Source organism: Poecilia reticulata, chromosome 2, assembly GCF_904066995.2.
Source record: "Poecilia reticulata chromosome 2, P_reticulata-male-v2, whole genome shotgun sequence".
Lineage (NCBI taxonomy): Eukaryota > Metazoa > Chordata > Actinopteri > Cyprinodontiformes > Poeciliidae > Poecilia > Poecilia reticulata.
The window spans coordinates 20,718,336-20,738,541 of NC_088831.1; the positions used below are offsets into that span (position 1 = coordinate 20,718,336).

The window sequence follows — 20,206 nt, forward strand, 5'->3', positions numbered from 1 at the left end:
CTCTGCACCTAATGTACAATCAATGACCACTGAAGGTTGCAAAACTTTTTAATGCTGCTTTATGTTTAGTTGCATAAAGAGTAAATGTAATTTGCCATAATCAGAGGGTCATCTGAAATCTGTTTTCCTAAATTATAATTTTCCAGGTTTTTTTCTAAATGCTACTTTTTCCATTCTATTTCTTTTAACTCAAAAAGTGTGTAAATATGAACTAATGGGAGAAACACTTCTACAAATCTATAGACATTCACTGTCATTCATCTCTCACATATGAGACAAAGCTAGATATTTTAAATCATCTTTTTTTAAAGAACAAAAGACACTATCTACCCACAAAACAAAAGAGCGTCACAATTCACATTTAAAAAATAAAGTTTTCTTGTACAAATGTTCTAGAGTTCAACACCAGTATGTCACCGTACAACCTTGTGCACACCTGCATAATGAACATAATTCTGATTTCCTTCTTTGCCTCATGTAAACGGTTGTCACAGGTCATGTGCTGCTGACAAAACATACAGAAAAGATGTTCTCCTGACTAATAAGTTGCTGGGAAATCATTTATTTATTTATTCTGAACATGGTAGCTGTATGAAATAAATAACACACGTGAACAAGGAATGAAAAATACATATTTTTTGTACCAACAGACAACAAATTGCACATTTACTGTTCATCTTTCACAAATTCCACTTAACACACTCGAAAAGGAGTAGGAAGAAGTGAGAAACTTATGAACTCCTACCCCATAAACTCGTACCATATTTTCAGTTGGACAATCATTCTCTTCTAAATGTTGGGCTAAGCCTAGATTTTTTTAAAATTTTTTGTTTTTGGAGGATGTTGCTGCCTCATAGTTACCAGTTGTGTGGAGAGTAGAGCTGAGCCGACCCGTACCAACTAGGTAACGACAATTACAAGGGTCTGCAGCGGACAAAATACTTTAGAAATGGCTGTATAGATTTTATTACTCACTGAAATGAGCGAATTCATTGTGATTCCACGTTTTGTAGGGAACTCTCTTTTCTATACACCGACATTCCTTCCTATGGATGGGTTGGTACCGGTGTAGCGCTTTGAGTCTAAGGACTTCAAAGCACTTCTGGTGTTTCGCTCATTCCCACACCGATGTGGTAAGCTACGTTGTAGCACCACCGCCAGCAGACAAAGTGCTGGAAGTGTCTTGACCAAGGACGGGTGGAGCCGGGATTCACCGGTTTTAGGTCAAACCCCTACTTCCTCCTGAGCCCAAAGCTGGTGATTGCCACAAAATTATGATTATTGTCTCTAGTCTGAGTTTTTATTACTTTGTTCTGGTTCCAGTAAACTTCTTAATGACTGTAGATTTGCCCAAGTTTAGGCGAGTAACTACTTCCTTGCAGCCATTCTCTGACGTGGCAGCTCTCTCCATTATTTAATTGGTGTGTTCTCTTCTTTGTCCCATTTTGAAATGAGAAGCATCTCTTTTGGGGAACTGGGAAGTCCCAGGGTTCTTTCTGCGACCTGGTTTAGAGCTAATAGATGAGATCTACAGACATTGGACTGGTACCTTGAATTTTATCATTTCCATCGCTGGTTTGTTGAGCTCAGTTAGCAGCTACCTAAAAGGATGTTGGCTCCTGAATTATAGAGTTGGGGTGAATTAAAATCCCACAGATGGGGTTAAATTACCCAGAGGTCAACAAGTTACCTGGAGCCTCTGTCTCGGCGGAGACGCAGGTGTCTCGCAGTTTGTTGTAAACCAGTCAGTAAGATCCAGAGCCGAAACTAGTGGGCCAATAAACAAATTTAAATTCTGCCTCAAGTAAAAACCTGTGGAGTGACTGCCAGCTTTTAAACACAACTCCCAAATCTAAAGTTTAATCATTCAGATTTTTAGAGTTGTTTTTTTTCCAGCCAGGCATTCTCCAAAGCGAAACACTTGAGCGCCCTGTGCTCTTAGACACGACACAATACAAGTCCCCCCTGCCAAGCGCATAGTGATTCGGTTACGTAACCCATGTTGAAATATTGAAACATCAGGTGGATTTCTCAACGGGGCTGTTTGGCATTCACCCCCACCGCTATGCGTCCAACCTGAAGAAGTGAGGCATGCCAGTAAACTTGAGGTCTGTTTTACACCGCAGAGTTGAGTGGAAGCTGTTTAAATTTCTAAAAGTTTAAAACATGAACCTGAATACTTTTGAAGATTTTACCCTTAATCGGGCTGCATCTTTATGTTGAATGAGGAAGTTTGTGTTGTTTCTAATTTCTGCATGCCTGCATATGCATTGGGAGGGAAACTCTCAAAAGTATTCATTTTTCAGCATTTTCTGCTTTGGGAGGTGAAGAAATTGAAGAAAGTCAGGCATTTTTAGAGGGTGACTAAGCTGTCTGATTAAATCAGACTGTCCCAGCAAAATGCTGTTAGTCCAGTTAAGATCTGGGGCATCTGTGGTTAAAAGCCCTTGTGATCGAGTGTGGTATGTGAAAAATGCCCCCACTCAAGCCCGTCACAGCAATACAAAGAAGAAGAAGAAAAATAGGAGCAGGCAAATTGTTCACAGCTTGTCAGACACAGAAACCCGCTGCTTGTCCAGTGTTTGCTGATTGAGGGACTTTTCCTCTGCGCCTTTATTTCCACATCTGGATTGGGTGCTTTTCATTTAAAAAAATGTCGTGTTTTGTTGTTGTTTGTTCTTGGGTTTTAGAATATCAAGAGAACCACAGCTGTTTACAATAAAAAATCTGATGTTTTTCTTGTTTTTGATTAGCAACAAATCTGAGCTGGTAGTAAAATGACCAGAATCCCAGAGGGATGGTAGGTGATTTAATCTTTTGTCCACCTGAAATTTGCAGAAATTCTTGAGTAGTTGTCATGTACTGTTTCTGAATCAAAACCTGGAGCAGGATTTTGTTTCAAACTTTGGTAGAAAAGAAGACATTCTAATTATTGAGCTTGTGTCATGACATATTTTTGCTCTGGAAATGTTGATAGATGCAACTGGTAAAATAATTGAACGCACCACAATTTTTGATAGTTGATTTATTTAGAAAAGCTGAATTGGATGCTTTAAATCTTCGTGTTTGGCGCGTGCAAGCTCAGGCAGCGGTATGGCGTTTATAGAGTATGTTTCTGATCAAATGAGCTCTCATAGAAGCGATGAATATAGATACCAGTGCAGGGCACCTACCAAATTGTCCAGTTTGTGTGAACGGTGACGCAAGGTGCATGACCAGGTGATGCTGCAGCATGCGAGGCCAACGCTCGGGGATGGGGTCGGCCCTGCTGGCGCGCGTCATGCTGCGTCCAGCTCAACGTGTCTGCTATAGACCTAGCTTAAACCCAGCTTAATGGTGCTGTTGAGATGAAGTCTGGTAACACCTGACATGTAATCCCTGCACAGAAAGAAACCAAAACAAATAAGTTAAGATATTAACTTGAGTGTAATAATGTAAAACAACAGAGAGAAAAAGAATAGAAGGTAGAAAAAGTTACGGAAAGCCAAGACACCAGCTGAAATCCATCAGCGGTCAGAAATGTTAGCTTTAACATTTTGCAAAAACGTACAACAAAGATCCACTGACTTTACGATTTGTTTCAAAACGCCTGTTGAGGACAAAATGCCAAGTTTTGACCTAGATATGTGTATCTTTGTTTCAGCCAGCTTACCTGCAGTGTGCATCAGGATAGTCCTAAGTTGCTACCCAGGAAAACTTTGGCATCTCATTTAAGAAAAAGTTAAAATTTCAGCCAAACCAACGATTAGCTTAGCTGCTGTGAAACAGTAACTCTACAAACCTTTGCTACATGTGGATACAGGGACCCAACCGAGGCCTGGCTGGTTCTGCTATTTGTTTCAGTGATGTAACCTGTTTTTTTTGTTGTTTTTTTTTGGTTTTTTACAAAAACTCATACTGCTGTTACATTTTGTCCCTGACCTCGGCCTTTTTAAAGGAACCACACGCTCATCTGTCGTATCACCTACGCCACATTATTGCTTATCCAGCATTTCAGTCGGTCATCCGCACAAAGAGCACGTCGGTTCCATTTCCTCTGCCGCTCGCACTCGCTAGCTGACCTCCATTACTGCCACGATTGTGAATGGAGCAGAGCAGGCCCGGCCCAGTCAGTCCAAACAGGAAGGGAATATTCAATGGCAGCAGGGTGGAACAGTTCCTCCTGCTCCGGTCTAGTCACCGCCCAACGTGTCGCCTCTCCTCCTCTTCCTCTGTCTGTCAGACGCCACCGCAGGGTGTTTGGCTCTGTTTTTTCCTGTGGACTGGTGTCTCTTGGATTGTTTTGTTGATGTTTCTTTTTTAAGATGGCTCAACAAAAGGAATATGAAAGAAACAAACTTAACGCTCTAAAATGGCAGGAAACAAGGGTGTGAGGCTACCACAGCACCTACAGAAAGAGTTCAAGTGTTTTAATCAATTTTCAAGGAAGGAAGTGAGTGGGGGAAATAAACATGCTAAAATTGAAAAACAAATTTTGAAACAAAAAAATTAGAACCTTTGTTTTTCAAGTATTGGTGGATTTCAGGTATTTATAGGCGGCCGTGGTGTCTTAGCCCAACAGAACCAGGGGTCCATCTTCCTCTGTCTTATGATGTCTGACTTGAAAATGTGGAATTAAACACCTGCTTTTCTAGTTCTTACTGTGCAGTAATGTTACATTTCTGATTGGTGGCTGTTCCTTTTGCATTTTATGTGACCAGAAACATTTCCAAACAGAAAACTGTGTTTTTTTTTGGCAGCGGATTAACGCTGTGCTTTATAACATGTAAATAAATGTCAAATGCAGTCGGATGAAACGGTCCGTTAGTTTTCTACTTTGGACGATGTGTGAGAGTAATCCTTGTACCGCCTCGGTCACTTCTTCTTCTTCAGATGGCCCTTCGTTTTTCAGGCCATCTCCCATCAGCGCTTCTCGGCTTTCCTGCCGTTTCCCAGCTGCAGATTATATACCAATGTGGCACGTTACATAATCTTTTTTTTTTTTTAAAGGAGGAAATGTCTTTGAGAGGGAGTGGGAGGTGGGGGTGGCATGCCAGGCATCAAAATGACAAGAAAATCCAGGAAGTGAAACGAAGGGAAGCTTTTGATGACTTCTGTACATTTTCTTCCCTGACCTTCCAAGCCGAACCTTTTCCGGACCTTCAGGATGAACTTTGGGCCCCGACAGGAATCTGGCTCGTCACCAAGCATATTAAGGCGTTCGACGTGTGATTCAACATTGTTTTTCTTTTTTTTGTTATGTATGTTTGCACAGAGGATGAGGCATCCCTGGATTCACTCTGTCATAACATGTAATACCTTAAATATTTCTTTGCACATGTTTCAATAATGAGGAAGAGAGGGTAGACCGCACCATTTGGACTCCTGATTGCCATTCACGTGGCTTTGATTTCTGGGGTCAAGTCTGATCTGGGTCAGCAACAAGGCTTAAAAATCAAGGATACTCTGGGAAATGTTTTACAGAGGGGAAAACTCTTGGGATTGCCTGCCACTGCATCTTGGGCATCTTTTGGTAGAAATTGCAGGCCAGTGATTATGCGTTTGGGATAAGTCGGTGGTTCGCGGCGCTCGGACTGTTATGACAAGGGTGCAAAATGCGGCCTGGTTATTTTCAAAATGAGAACGACAGAGGGAAAGGGAGAAAAAGAGACTCTGTCCAGATCGGAAATAGCTCAAATTCCTGCTTCCTGTGCCGAAGAATTTGAGCGAGACACATCTGTCGCCATGACGACCAGGGTCAGCAGACCGGCCCACATCCAGAGGGGGCGGAGGGAGGAGAGAAAGAGGAGCTGTTATGGTGGTTCTACTAAACCTGGACCTGATTAAAGCCAGATTACAGATTATGGAATATGTGACGGTTTGAATATTTTAGATGAGATGGAAAGACAGAAGATGACAGCAGCAGAAAAACATGTTTTGGTTTTTGTTGGGATTGAGTCCGTCTATGCACCGTCTGTGTTCAGGATGGTGCTTCACTGATGCCCCCTGTTGACACGAATAAAAGGATTTCACAGGAAACTAGTGTTGCACTAGGAGAACACAATGACATTGATAAGTTTCCTTATTGATATTTTGACATCATTTCATTTGTTTAAGCAGAAATTTAGACAATGTTCTTGGAAGTCGGAGCCTTGTTTCTGAATCGAGTTTGTAAGCCATTACTGTGTGCTTATTAGCTTTGTCTCTTTATTTTTATGCTTTATCTCACGTTGTTCACCACTTTGTTTCAACTATGGCTGATATATAAAAGAAAAGTTAATGATGATAATGATAAAATTGCAAATGAAGAATTTAATCAGGAACCAGTTGGTCATGTTTCAGGAGAAAAGACGCATAAACAAAAAACAGTTGGTGAACCGTCTTTTATCATTTTTCTTTTTACAGTCTAATGTTCCAAACTCAGCTCCGGTGATGTTCTGTGCACATCAATAAAAATATATACCACCACGCACACAGGATCAATATCAATTGATAAGACATAGAATAGAATAATTTCGCTGAACTCTGATCCAGAACCGCTCAGCATTCTGGGAGATGTAGGCAGAGGAAAGGCTTTAGCTGCTCAACCTCTCACAGCTAGACAAAAAAGGTTGGTTACCTAGCAACAACTTGTTGAGTTAATTTTTTAAAGACAGAAATGAGGGTTTAATGAAAAGTGTTTAATCCCTGCTTTAATGTCATCAGACTACATATTCTATTTTATTGAAATGTTATAATCCTTTCATCAAGGAGACACTTCGAGCATGTTTTTTTTAAACAACACTTTGAAGTACTTTTTTATAGCAGATTTTATTTTTAATATTTTCCCCAGAGTTTACTGAAAGAAACTTTTTCAGTTTCTCATCACAAAAACCATCGCTGCTTTTGCTTCCTGTCGTCTTTTGTGTTTCTCCCTCTTCAAACTCAATCTCACTTTTCAAAAGCTCTAAAAACTCCCACAGTCTCTCCGTTGGTCGGTCTGGTGTAACCTTTGAAACGTATCGCCAGAAAGCGCAGAGCAAACGTGGCTTTAAAAAGAAAAAAAAAACACAGGACAAAATGTGACAGCAACAGGGCGGCTCTGGCAGCTGACGCTCTCCTCAGGCCGCGCAGGAATGCAGCAAACACACACACACACAGGAAGCGGCGTGTAAACACTGATGTGTAAGCGTGGTGAGCCCTGAGATTTAAAGGTGCATGCCAGCGTGGGAGAGGACGGTATGGCAGGGTCCAGTAAACTCACACAATGTGGCACACACAGTTTACAGAAAGTACAGAAGGAGCACGACCTTGACGTTTCCTGGCTCTCTGATCAGTGTGCCTACAAGCGAGCCGCGCTTTTAAACAATTTAGATTGGATTTAGTTTCCTGCTGGCAACTGCAAGCTGCCAGCCTGACTGAGAAGAAGCAGAAAGTTGAGTCAGGAAAGCATTCCTGGGGGAAGACGTGTCTCCAGGCATCATTCCCTTCATTGTACAGAACAAAGAAAACGGATTCTCTTTTCTTCCTAGGTATCCTCCTAGTCACTTTGTTTCAGTTTCGCAGTAAAAATATATATTTAGACATATTTCTATGTATATATTCCCTGTGGATCAGCTGCTGCTGTTTCTGCCTGTGGCCAGCAGGGGCACCTGAGCGACTTTGTCGCAGGAGCCAGGCATTGAAATGTGCCTGAAGTGAGATCATATGCCATTTGAGGGGATTTCCTCACCTGGGTGTGGCCCCACATTTCTTGCTGCCTAGCACTCTGCCTCTCTGTTTACTGTTGTTAAGCCGACATGAAAGCATCTCTGTGTTGGCTGCTCCCCATTCCCAACATTTCAAGAGATTTGTGGCAAACATCCACACAAGCATAGGACGGGTGTTTTACAGCAAAGCACACAGAAGAAACTCATGTGCTAATGAGCATCTTTTTTATGCTTAGTATATTCATGTAAACGATGCTTATTTCCATGTGTGGTTGAGTAGAGCTGCGCTACGATGGAAAACGGTAACTATCAATTTGGGTCAACTTTGAAATCCTCAAACATATAGTGTACTTAAATGCTGAAAAACAAAACTGTAAACTCAAAATATGTTGTTTTTTTTTTTAGAATATCAAAAATATAAATCTAAAAATGAATAAAAACTAATACTTAATTTGAGCAAACACATTTTGTTTATATTTTTATGTGTCTACTTAAAGATCTTCCTGAGATATCTTGTAGAAAAACTTAATATTGGAAGATTTATTGTATGTGGTAGTGCTACCAGGTGGTATTAAGTCAAATGATGAATAAGAAAAGATTTCATGCTCATCTAAATACCTTAACCAGATCCTCTTGGATTCAATTCAATTCGAATTCAAAATACTTTATCTCCAAAATTAAATCTCTTTCTAGAGATTCAAAATTAAATCTATTCCTAGTCATCAAATATCAGATCAGGGCTTAGAACAGGACCTGGTTGGATTTTTTGTTTGTTTTGCAACACACAAAATAAGTCGGAGAGAGATTACAAATAGGCCTGATGCAATAACCAACTTTGATGGACAATAAATAGTCCCAGAAATTATTGTGATAAACAATAATGTTGTTTTGAGACCATTTTCAAGTAATATATTGATAGTGTCATAGTGATGAAAGAACATTTTCTCAAAGATCAATAAACATTTAATTGTAATGACCAAATTTCTCAATAATAAATGTCCCTGTGTGTTTGTTTTCGTCAGGAAATGGCAGTGCGGGCGCTGAAGCAGACTGGAAGCAGGAATATCGAAGCGGCCTTGGAGTACATCAGTAAAATGGGTTACCTTGACCCACGCAACGAGCTCATTGTTCGGGTCATCAAGCAGACTTCACCAGGTACAAACACCACTGGACTCTGTTTCTCTTCACTACATCTGGTGTAGTTGGCCCCACCAAACGTCTTCAAGTTAACAGAACTGCTGTCCAACTTTGTTCTAGGTTTGTGCAGCAAAAATAGTTTGTGATTGTTAAGAAACCAGCTCTATTCCCATATGAACAGAACAAACTAAATTGATGCAAGTTAATTGTGCTGTGTTTGTGCAGCTACAATTTGTGTGGCATAGTTTGACACTAATTTAATTTCAAGACGATGGAGGCAGCCGACTTCACTTGGGTCTGTTGTATTAGCTGACACTGTTGATGCTGAACAGGATGTAATGAACGATGTTTCTCTTCCGCTGAAGGAAAAGCCGGCATGCCGAAGGGGATGGACCACCGTCCCCCTTTAGAGGTTCCGGGTGAGGCCGGCGCCCTGCCTCCGTATCATCAGATGGGGGCTCAGATGTATGACGGGGCAGCAGGTTACGGCCCTGAGAGCGACCTGACCAGAGTCTACATGGGCGCTCCCCCCGTCATAAACTACATGATGCCCCCCTCGAGCTCAGCTCAGGGCCCAGCTATGGGCAACCCGATGGGCCGGCCCCCCAGCATGGGCAGCTATCCTCCAGTGATGCCCACCCAGAGCAACCCGGGCAGCGCCATGTACCCACCGAGCGCCCCGCAGAAGGCCTACCCCAGCGGCATGGAGCAGCACGGGCCCATGATGAGCTACGGCGTTGCTGGTCAGCAGCTCCAGCCACAGCCACCAGGGGGACCCGTCCCGGGCCCGCACTATGACTATGCTCATGCCAGGCAGCACCTGATGGAACCGGCCGGATACGGTGTCAAGCGGACCCCGTCCTTCCAGAACAAGATGCAGCCGCCCCCGATGGGACCTCCGGACAACTACGTCAACATGCAGGCGAAAGGGGCGATGTCTCAGAATGGGTCGGCGGGCGGAGGATACCCGGCCAACCTGTACCTGTCCTCTCACTCCCACCCCCGCCAGGCCAGCCCCACGTCCCACCAGGTCCACATGATGTCCCGGTCCCCTGGCGGCGTGCCACCCATGGGCCCTGAGTTCTCAGACCTGCCTCAGGGTATGATGACCCCCTCCAGAGCCAGCCTCAACCTGGACCTGTATGAGCATCACTGGGCCGGCCCCCCGGGTGCCGACGGGACCCCGGCAGCCAGGCAACCCCAGCCCCAGGGCCCGTTTAGAGGGGAAGTGCGCGTTCCCAGCAGAACAAATTCCTTCAACAGCCGCTCCACTGCTCCGAACGGCGTTAGACCGACCATGACTGCGCCCCCCACCGCCGGGAAGCAGGACTCCTCCATGGGGCCTCCAAACACCATCACAGCTGTGACGTCCCCACCCATCCAACAGCCAGTCAAGAGCATCCGCGTGATGAGACCAGAGCCCAAAACGGCAGTGGGTCCGTGCCATCCCGGCTGGATGACGGCTCAGGCGCCGGACGCAGCAGAACCCCTCCCCTACATGCCGGAGGAGTCCTACCCGCTAGAACCCGCCCAGGAGCCGCGCTGCCCCCCTCCACCGTACCCAAAGAGCCTGCTCATACCTGCGGGGGAGCCGGGGGTTCTGGAAGGAGGCGGAGCCAGCGGGTCAGATCTCAGCAACGCCACCACCAGAGGCGGCCGCAGCAGCAGCAGCAGCGGGGGGAGCGGGAAGGCCGAGGACAGCCAGCAGGTCAAAGAGAAGACGAAGGCGGGCAAGGCAGAGAAAGCGGTGAAAGACAAGAAACAGATCCAGACGTCACCCGTTCCCGTCAGAAAGAACGGACGGGACGAGGAGAAGAGAGAGTCGCGCATCAAAACCTACTCGCCTTTCGCCTTCAAGTTCTACATGGAGCAGCACATCGAGAACGTGATGAAGACCTACCAGCAGAAACTGAACCGGAGGCTGCAGCTGGAACAGGAGATGTCCAAGGTGAGAAGACACACCCTCACTACTCAACGACTGGTTTAGTTATCAATTTGTTCTGATGATTAAACCATTAATCAAACATTTGTTGTGAGTTGTAAACAAAATGAATTATATAAACTAAATGAATTAATTTAAACAAAAATTCACATTCCGCAGATTCCTTATTTAACCACATAAGCCTTTTTATACAATATATACACTAAATAATGTGGAAAAAATTACTTAAGCGTCTGGATGAGAAGAAATAAGAAAAGTATTAAAACCTTTGGATTTTGGATTGCTGTGGCAATCTAAACCTTTGGATTTAATAAATTTAATACATCTACCTTGCAAGGTGAGAACAGAAATACAGAGTCAAGCAGTCAGTCAAGTCTGATCTGACCAACAGTGAATCTGGCTTCCTTTTGTTCTGGTCTGAGAAGAGAGACTTGATTGGACAATAGGTGTGAATCCCTGATTGTTATGTATCAGGGATTCTGTGGAGCCCAACACAGATGGTCTGGCCATTTGTCTATTGTTAAGGATCGGGGGTTGTTCTTTCATGCTAAAGAGGGCAGATAAGTTCTGGGTTGGGGAAGTAACACTCAGATAGTCTCCAGGATCAAGAAGCTCTCCTGCTGTTATCTGGCACTGTAGAGATCTATAGGAGAGCAGCTTGACCAATCTCATGATGAGATCATGCAGACACAATCTAAAGCACCCAAGGGGTGAGGAGCACATTATAAAATTTTCATTACAGATGCAAATAAACACATGAATTCCTTTTCTAAACAACAAAATAAACATTTTATTGCCTCAAATGTAGTAACACAGCATTGCTAAATTAAATCCTTCTAATACCAACATGTGAAAAGCTCAGCTTGACTTAACATCAACACAGTGCAGGACTGATCTGGGATTTAGTTTTTGGATTAACCCAGTGGTTCTCAACCCTGGTCCTCACCGCCCCCCTGCCCTGCATGTTTTAGGTGTTTCCCTTCTGCCACACACCTGAATTGTATCTCTGGGTGATTAACAGGCTTCTGCAGCACTTGATGGTCATGCAGTCATTTGAATCAGCTGTTCTGGAATAGAGGCACATCTAAAACATGCAGAGCAGGGGGGCGGTGAGGACCAGGGTGGAGAAACACTGGATTATTTACAGGATAACAAAATGTTCTTAATATGAGATTTTTTTTTTAAAGAATTAGATCCAGGTGAAGCTAAAACCACTTGAAGAGTTTTGGGTAGAACAGATTTACAGACAAAGGCTCTGTTTTTCTTTAATGCAAAATCTATTTATTTTTTGTACAGTTTAGGCTTAGTAACTGTTCTGAATATGTTGTTCTTTAGAGTCCTCAAACTCCAGATTGCTAAATGAGTTGTCGGTTATTTCAATAATTCATCATGATTAATCCGTTTAATCATGTCTGATCCACTTATAATGCTGTTACAGCGATAAATATTAAAAGTATTGACCAAAGTGCATGGATTGTCCCTCATAGTTTGGCTGAATCGTCATATTTGGACGTTCTCTCCCCAGGCTGGCCTGTCGGAAGCAGAGCAGGAGCAGATGAGGAAGATGCTGAACCAAAAGGAGTCCAACTACAACCGACTGCGCCGGGCCAAAATGGACAAGTCCATGTTCGTCAAAATCAAGACTCTCGGCATCGGCGCCTTCGGTGAAGTGTGCCTGACGCGGAAAGTTGACACCGGTGCACTTTATGCCATGAAAACGCTGCGCAAGAAAGACGTCCTCAACCGCAACCAGGTGACTCATGACTGGACCTGTGCTCCGTTCCACCAATCCGACCCTCACCGGCTCAGCTCACCAGTTTTAACTGGTTCCTGGTTGTTGTTTTTTTTAGGTGGCCCATGTAAAAGCGGAGCGCGACATCCTGGCGGAAGCAGACAACGAGTGGGTGGTGCGCCTCTACTACTCCTTCCAGGACCGCGACAGCCTCTACTTCGTCATGGACTACATCCCCGGGGGAGACATGATGAGCCTCCTCATCCGGATGGGGGTGTTCCCCGAACTCCTGGCGCGCTTCTACATAGCCGAGCTGACGCTGGCCATCGAGAGTGTCCACAAGATGGGTTTCATCCACCGCGACATCAAGCCCGACAACATCCTCATCGACTCGGACGGCCACATCAAACTGACGGACTTCGGCCTCTGCACGGGCTTCCGTTGGACACACAACTCCAAATACTACCAGAAAGGTTGGCCACCTTTGTTTGAGATTGCTCTTGTTCTTTTTGTTGTTTTTTTAAATCATTTTTGTGCAAGTATTAGTCAAATTAAACCCGAATGTATTTTATTTGCAGAGTTAGATGCTATAACCCCAAGCTCAAAGTTTTATTAAACTCTTTGATTTTGAGCACTTGAGATACCAAGTACACCAATAAAGTCTTGCTTTTTTCCTCCACTAGTCTATGCATTTATTTAATTCAGAAACTTATGTCTTTACAAATCTTCCTTCTCCAGGGAGTCACATCAGGCAGGACAGCATGGAGCCCAGCGACGCCTGGGACGACGTATCCAACTGTCGCTGTGGCGACCGGCTGATGACGCTGGAGCAGCGCGCCAACCGGCAGCACCAGCGCTGCCTGGCTCACTCATTGGTTGGAACGCCAAATTACATTGCCCCCGAGGTTCTGCTGCGCAAAGGTGGCCGATAACGTTTATGTCTATTATTATTGAAGTGCATGTTTTGTTTTGTTTTTGTTTGTTTGTTTTTACCGCCCCGTTTGTGTGCTTTTTGCAGGCTACACTCAGTTGTGTGACTGGTGGAGCGTGGGAGTGATTCTTTTTGAGATGTTGGTGGGACAACCACCTTTCCTCGCTCCGACACCCACCGAGACTCAGATTAAGGTCAGTGAGAAAAAAATTTATGCCAAATTAATGCAAAAATGAATGTATAAATTTTAACAATTTATACATTCAGCTTAGACAGAAACTGAAAACTCTGAATCTGTTCCAAAGTTCACTGTATACACAATGGTGTATTTGTCACACTTGAGTGTTTCAGAGCATCAAACAAATTTAAACATCAGTCAAGAAAACCTAAAATGCAGTTTTTAAATGATGACAAAAAATAAACACATGGATGAGTTTCTCTAGATCTTGCTGAGACATTAGTCCTCTAATCCTCGAAATGTTCTTCAGGTGATAGAAGGCCGACTTTGTAACTGTCTTTATGTGACTCTGAAGGTTCAGGTCAGAGGTCATCACTACTCCCAGATTTCAGGCCTGATCTCAAGTCTGTAGCTGCTATAACTGAAGCTGTGCATTGACTCGAGATTGCTCATCTTTTGGCCCGGAGCCAATAACTTCACTTTTGTTTCTGTTCAAATTAATAAAATTCTTCAGGTGAGATAAAAGGCCGACTTTGTAACTGTCTTTATGCGTCTCTGAAGGTTCAGGTCAGAGTTTTGTTCTTTTTAATGACAGTGAAGTGAGAGTAAACCTCACCTGCACCTTCACTTCTGCAGGTAATCAACTGGGAAAGCACCCTCCATGTGCCGCCGCAGGTCAAGCTAAGCCCGGAGTCCGTGGATATCATCGGTCGACTGTGCTGCTCCGCCGAGGAGCGTCTGGGCGCCAACGGCGCCGGCGAGATCAAGGCCCACCCCTTCTTCTCCGAGGTGGACTTCTCCAGTAACCTGCGTCAGCAGCCGGCTCCCTACCGGCCCAAGATCGCCCACCCCATGGACACGTCCAACTTTGACCCCGTGGAGGAGGAGGGGGGCCCCGGGTCGTGGAGCGACAGTGGTGACAGCACCCGGACCCTGGACGCGCTCTGCTCGCCGCACGGCAAGCACCCGGAGCACGCCTTCTACGAGTTCACATTCCGGAGGTTCTTCGACGACCACGGCTGCCCCTTCCGCTACCCGAAGCCCCCCGAGGCCGACGCCTGCCTGAGCGTCCCCGGTGCAGGCCCGGAGGAGGGCGAGGAGACGGAGGAAGAGGAGGAGGAGGTGGAAGACGACGAAGAGGAAGGAGAGGGACGGGAGGGGTGTGAGCCGGTGTACGTCTAGAGTGTGGAGAGGCCGAACATGTCTGTGTAAAGCAGGAGCAGGATGAGAGGCACATCGCCCCCTGGTGAGCTGACTGCAAATCTCCTCCAACCTGGGACCAACTAACAGCAGAAAGAAAGAAACCAAGAGGAAGCAGACGGGAGTTGAATATCATTATTATTATTGTTTTTGTTGTTATTATTATTCCTGGAGGACCGGTTTTCTGCATCTGGTTCTCCCAGCGGTTTCCTGTCCCATTCCTTCCACCGTCGGTCTTACGGATGATTGAAACACCTGGAGGACTGCTTCTTGTTCTGCTGCTTTACACTCACAGCGATGTGGGAGGTGGAAACTGTTTACGGACTGATTGCGTCTCTTTCACAGCTTCTGCAAAATAAGCTAAAAAGACAATGACTCGCACGCACAGCCAAGCTTACTCAGTATAACCCCGGACGTACAGGTGCATGAACCTTGACCTCTTTTTTTTTTTTTTCACTTTTTGCCATGTTGACAACCACAAACCTCAGATTATTATTGGATTTTATGTGATTGACCAACTGAAAGCAGCACATAATTGTGAAGTGGAATGACAGAGATATTCAAATGAAAATCTGAAAAGTGTGGCACACATTTCTACTCGCAACCAATGAGTTGAAACAGTTTTGTTGCATCTTTACCAGCTGGAGACTTTGCTTTCAAGGAGAGCATTTGTTAACAATTTTATTATTTATTTTTTTGCCACGGATTCTTGATTGGGTATACGTCTAGACTTTGACTGGGCCATTCTAACACATTAGTAGGATTTGATCTAAACCAGGGGTCTCAAACTCCAGTCCTGGAGGGCCGCTGTCCTGCAGTTTTTAGATGTGCCTCTGCTGGGCCACCTGAATAGAGTAATTAGGTCATTAGCAGGGCTCTGGAGACCTTGGAGGAGGTAATTAAGCCATTTCATTCCAGCGTTTTGTACCTGTGGCACATCTAAAAACTGCAGGACAGTGGAGGACTGGAGTTTGACACCTGTGATCTAAACCAATCAGTTCTGCTCTGTTGTGTTTGTTTCCCAGGTGATGTGCACAAATAATTTATTTTGTTTTTGGGTCTTCTGCATGGCTTGTTCCAAACTGAACTCTAGACTTTTCAGTTTTCTGCACAGTCAGGATTTTTTGGATTGCACTAGATTATATTTCAGGCAATCAAGAAAAAATGGGGCTGAATACAAATGCACGCCACACTTTTCAGATTAATCTGCAAATAAAAAGCCTCCACTTCACTACTTTGTGTTGGTCTAACACATAGTAACCATGGAAGTCTGTGTTGGTAACGTGACAAAAAGTTCAAAAAGGTGTGAATACTTTATTCTGTATTAGTGTTTTTGATACTGTCTCTCACAAAGTGTCTGGGACAGGCTGTCCTCAACAAACACAAAAAGGTGTTCAATGAAACTAAAGTATTCTTCAGAGCGTTTAGCGCCATCTAGCGGACGTAGATGAACCTGCCTCGTTTTGTGCCAAATTTAATTCAGGGAGTCTCCTCCTCCTCTGAACTGAGACGTTTATTCCTGCTCTGTATTCTGTCGAGGTTCAGCTCAGCTCGGTCTTGACTTTCCCATTACGTTTAAAAACACAAAAATAGCTGATTTTAATCTAGACTGAAACACTGCAGTGATTAAAAAAAAAAGAAGAAGAAAACTTCTTTTTGTAGGTAAATTTTGTAAGCACTTATTGGGCCACGTTTTTCTAACTACGTTTGACGTTTTCTTTATTTTTACAAGAAAACACAGGCCTGTTTGTAACTAAGTACACTCAGGCTCATCAGGATGGACTTATAACCTGAAGCGCCGATATCCAAACACAGTAAAAATGCACCAATCAGTTTTGTGGCCAATTTCTGTCAGTTTTTGTAAAGCTTTGCTCTGCCGATATTGCAATTTCTTTTTAAAAACTCTTACATAGGAAATGTTTTTTATTATGTTTTGTAGTCTTCCTGTTATGAATGATCTTTATTTATATTGCAACATCTGTGAGTGAGAGAGAGAGAGCTGTCACTGAAAAACAGATGTTTTACTGTTTTAAAACTAAGATTACATGATTACAGTCGTGATATTTTTTGAAGTATTAGCACTTAGCCCGGGAAACCAAAAAGGGCTCCAAATATTTCCAAATCCAGTTCAGGCCAGATAAGGTTGAAAGCTTCATGGGATAAGAACTAAATGAACCACAAGTCATAGGAAATAGTTTCATTTCTCAATGGCTTCTCATAGCTCTGAAAACGGCTAACTTTGAGTCTTCGTTCAGTAACAACGTCCACACCGAAGAGTGTGGCAACCCTTTAGCACTTAAAATTCTATCCAAGCATCTGGTCCTCGTCGTCAGATGTTTTCTTTTCGTAGATTTAAAACTTTTCACTGCGGGGGGCGAGGATATCGTCACGCCGTCTTAATTCGGCCGTCTGATCACGGAAGAACTAGAAAATATCTCGAAACATCCAAACACGAACCGAAAACTAAAACATAAAGGAGACTTTCACAAAGACGATCAGATTTCCAGCTCCTTCTCAAAGACTCAGCCCCCTGCAGTTGTGTTGCATCTTCGCCGTCCTCCCGTCATACTTTCGGAGGCGGCCACGAAAAACGAACCAAACATGTGACAGTGTGACTATGTGCAATACAAAATGACCTGTATATAGTTTTCTAAACGCAAAATACCATTTTAGAAGTTCAGAAATGTACAAATATATTGATTTATATATAAATATATAATTTTCTTTTTATCAGTTAGAAGATGCTGCTTATCGTTGTGGTTAATATTACCTACGTGACGTGTTCCGTCTCCTGTTTTTGTTGCGGTTTTAAAGAACGAGTGTTTGTGCTCTGGACGTTTCTAACCGAGTGTTGTAGCGCGTGTGGCCACTCGACGACGAATGTGATGATGATGATGATAATGATGATTATGATGATGATAGTTGTGGTGGCGGGTGTTTGCAGAACATTGGGGCTTCTGGACTCCTTCGGCCGGGCTGGTCCCGACCGGCGGAGACTGGAGCGGTTCAGAGGAAGACGGAGCCGAAACGTTAGATGAAAATGACTAGTGCAGGTTGGATTCAGTTATTTTATCCTTAGGTTGCCTTCTCTAATACACGGAGCTTCAAAACGGTTCGACACGTTCTCTGTTATTTATCCCGAAACGCTTAGCGTCTGTCTTTGTCGCAGAGCGGCGCCGCGTTAGAGTCGGAGATCTGCTTCTCGCGTCGTTTCGCTGTTTGACAATCATCAAATCAGCAAATGCTCTCTATTGTGCCGAACTGACTTCTTTATATTTTCTTAAATCGGTTGAAACCAAACTGCTCCTAAAACCTTCTGACTTTATTTTCTTTTTTTTCTTTTTTTATCAGAAAGTCACAGGTGTTTAAGTGGTTTCCTGGTTGATTGGAGCTGTGGGGTTAACATGGCTCTGCAGAAGAGTGTGTTGGTTTGCTTTTGCTTGACAATGTTTTGATTTTATATCACTGTTTGTGTAAATGTGCCTTTTTTCCCTATCCTAAGCAACACAATCTTAAGACTGCCTTGTTTTTTGTATTTTTCTTTTCTTTCCTGAAGACTACTTTTTCTCTTTTGTTTTTGCCGTGGGGAGTCTGACAGAGCATGCTCTGTTTCACTGTGTTCACATGCAACAAACATTCCTCCTCTTCTAATCCAGAACCAACAAGCCGACCAGCAGAACCCAGAGAACATGAGGAGCAAGGACGGAGAATTACAAGGACTGGAGTTAACTTTTCCATCCAATTTAACCCTTTCATGCATAAATTATGATCCTTTGTGTCAGGATTTTTTTCCACATTTATTTTTGATTTTCTTATGGCATAAAAAAAAAAATAGGAAAAAAAAAGTTTGTAAAAAAAAGTTTTTTTTTTTTTTAGGTGATCAATTTTAATTTTCTCCAAATACAAAGTTGTTGTTTGAAACATGCATCACTAGTATTGTTCTTTAGGGGTTATCTGATGTCACAATAGCTTTTTTACCTGCAAGAGTCGTCTGCAGTAGAAGGAGGGACCTGGTCAGCTGGCATGCTTTCTTGGCTGTCGGCCATATTGGATTTGACAAAAATAATTTCTTGCATTTGCAGCTGATGGCCAGTAGTTGATAGTGTATTTTATGACGCATTAGTGTCCACTTAAGTGGACACTAATGCATTTATAACATGTGTGCATTATTACATAAAAATCCACAAGAAGCACAAGAAAATGGCTTTTAGATAGCTGTCCACTGTAGTGACCACTATGCATGAAAGGGTTAATGCAGATTGAAACGCCCACATTGAATTGTTGTTCTCTTACTTTTCTTCATTTTGACTTCATATTGCTGCAGCCAGACATGGGCAGGTTAAAAAGTGTGAGACCCAGGCTAAGTTGCTTTACAAATTTGTCTTTTCCTTGATTTTTACATTTCATTTAACAGGCTAGCTACTCAACAGCAGCTATAATTTAATGTGAAATAACCAGATCGTTGCTGTTGTTTTTATGAAAGTGTTTAGCGCTAGTTTGAAACCGGACTGAAGCCGACTTCCTGCATGTAAACACAGCCAGCATTTTTGCCGTTTAGCTGCAGGACAGAAAGAAATATGATGCAAACTAATCAGGATTATCATTAATAGTGATCAAAGGCTGGTGCTGCTCTGTCATTGTTCCCCAGCGCTGTCTGTTCTGTCTTCGTTAACCCGAACTGCCTCCTCTGTGGGCAAAGACGGCTTCAGAATGAGCGAATGCCACAAAGTGTGTGTCGTGTTTTCCTGGATGTGTGTGTTACAGTTACGACTGACAATCTTCAACTGACTTTGTCCTCTCATTTCCTTAAGGCTTTTATAAACCTTCAGTTTGTATTTTTTACTCTAAAGCACTTAAGTTTTTTTCTCTCCTTTGTGTTTGATACAATCTTGTTACTCTTAAGATTTATATTTATACAGATATACATATTTTTTGTATCTTCTTATCCTCTTTTGTCTTTTTTTCCAAGTTTTGTGCTAATGTTGGAAAAACCGTGAACGCAGTATTCATGGATACATGTTCTAATTTTGACTTTTTTTTTTTTTTTACATTCATGTATGAACTGAGAAATTGTAAAAATACTTTTAATGTCCTGGTGTGTAAAATGTATGAATAAATTAAATTAACCAACTTGAACACGAGTGGATTCATATGTGAAAGAAACATGACACTGTAAAAATTGTTTTAGATGGGCAAGTAAAAATGCTTAAATGAAATAAGGGGAAAAAAAAGTTAAGAGAAACAAAACAATGTAGGCCAGCCTAGAAGTATTTATTGCCATGGAGGATCTGGGTTCAAAGTAATCTGATTACTATCAACAACTATAAGGTTGAAGCAACCTCGTATAAGGTTGTTTCAACCTTATACGAGTTGAAGCAAGATTTAATGTATTTATAAAGATTTTCAAGCTTTTTCAGAT

At 43.1% G+C, this 20,206-nt stretch overlaps 1 protein-coding gene across 1 annotated transcript in view; it reads left to right on the forward strand.

The window, feature by feature from the left end:
* Window positions 1-19,923, forward strand: part of lats2 (large tumor suppressor kinase 2) — a 30,399-nt gene extending 10,476 nt beyond the window's left edge. The window contains exons 3-9 of the mRNA XM_008431565.3: window positions 8,690-8,822; window positions 9,170-10,752; window positions 12,272-12,499; window positions 12,597-12,951; window positions 13,217-13,399; window positions 13,497-13,603; window positions 14,224-19,923. Coding sequence (XP_008429787.1) covers window positions 8,690-8,822; window positions 9,170-10,752; window positions 12,272-12,499; window positions 12,597-12,951; window positions 13,217-13,399; window positions 13,497-13,603; window positions 14,224-14,769 — 3,135 coding nt within the window. The 3' untranslated portion in view covers window positions 14,770-19,923. The remainder of the gene's footprint in view (window positions 1-8,689; window positions 8,823-9,169; window positions 10,753-12,271; window positions 12,500-12,596; window positions 12,952-13,216; window positions 13,400-13,496; window positions 13,604-14,223) is intronic.
* The last annotated feature ends 283 nt before the right edge of the window (window positions 19,924-20,206 follow it).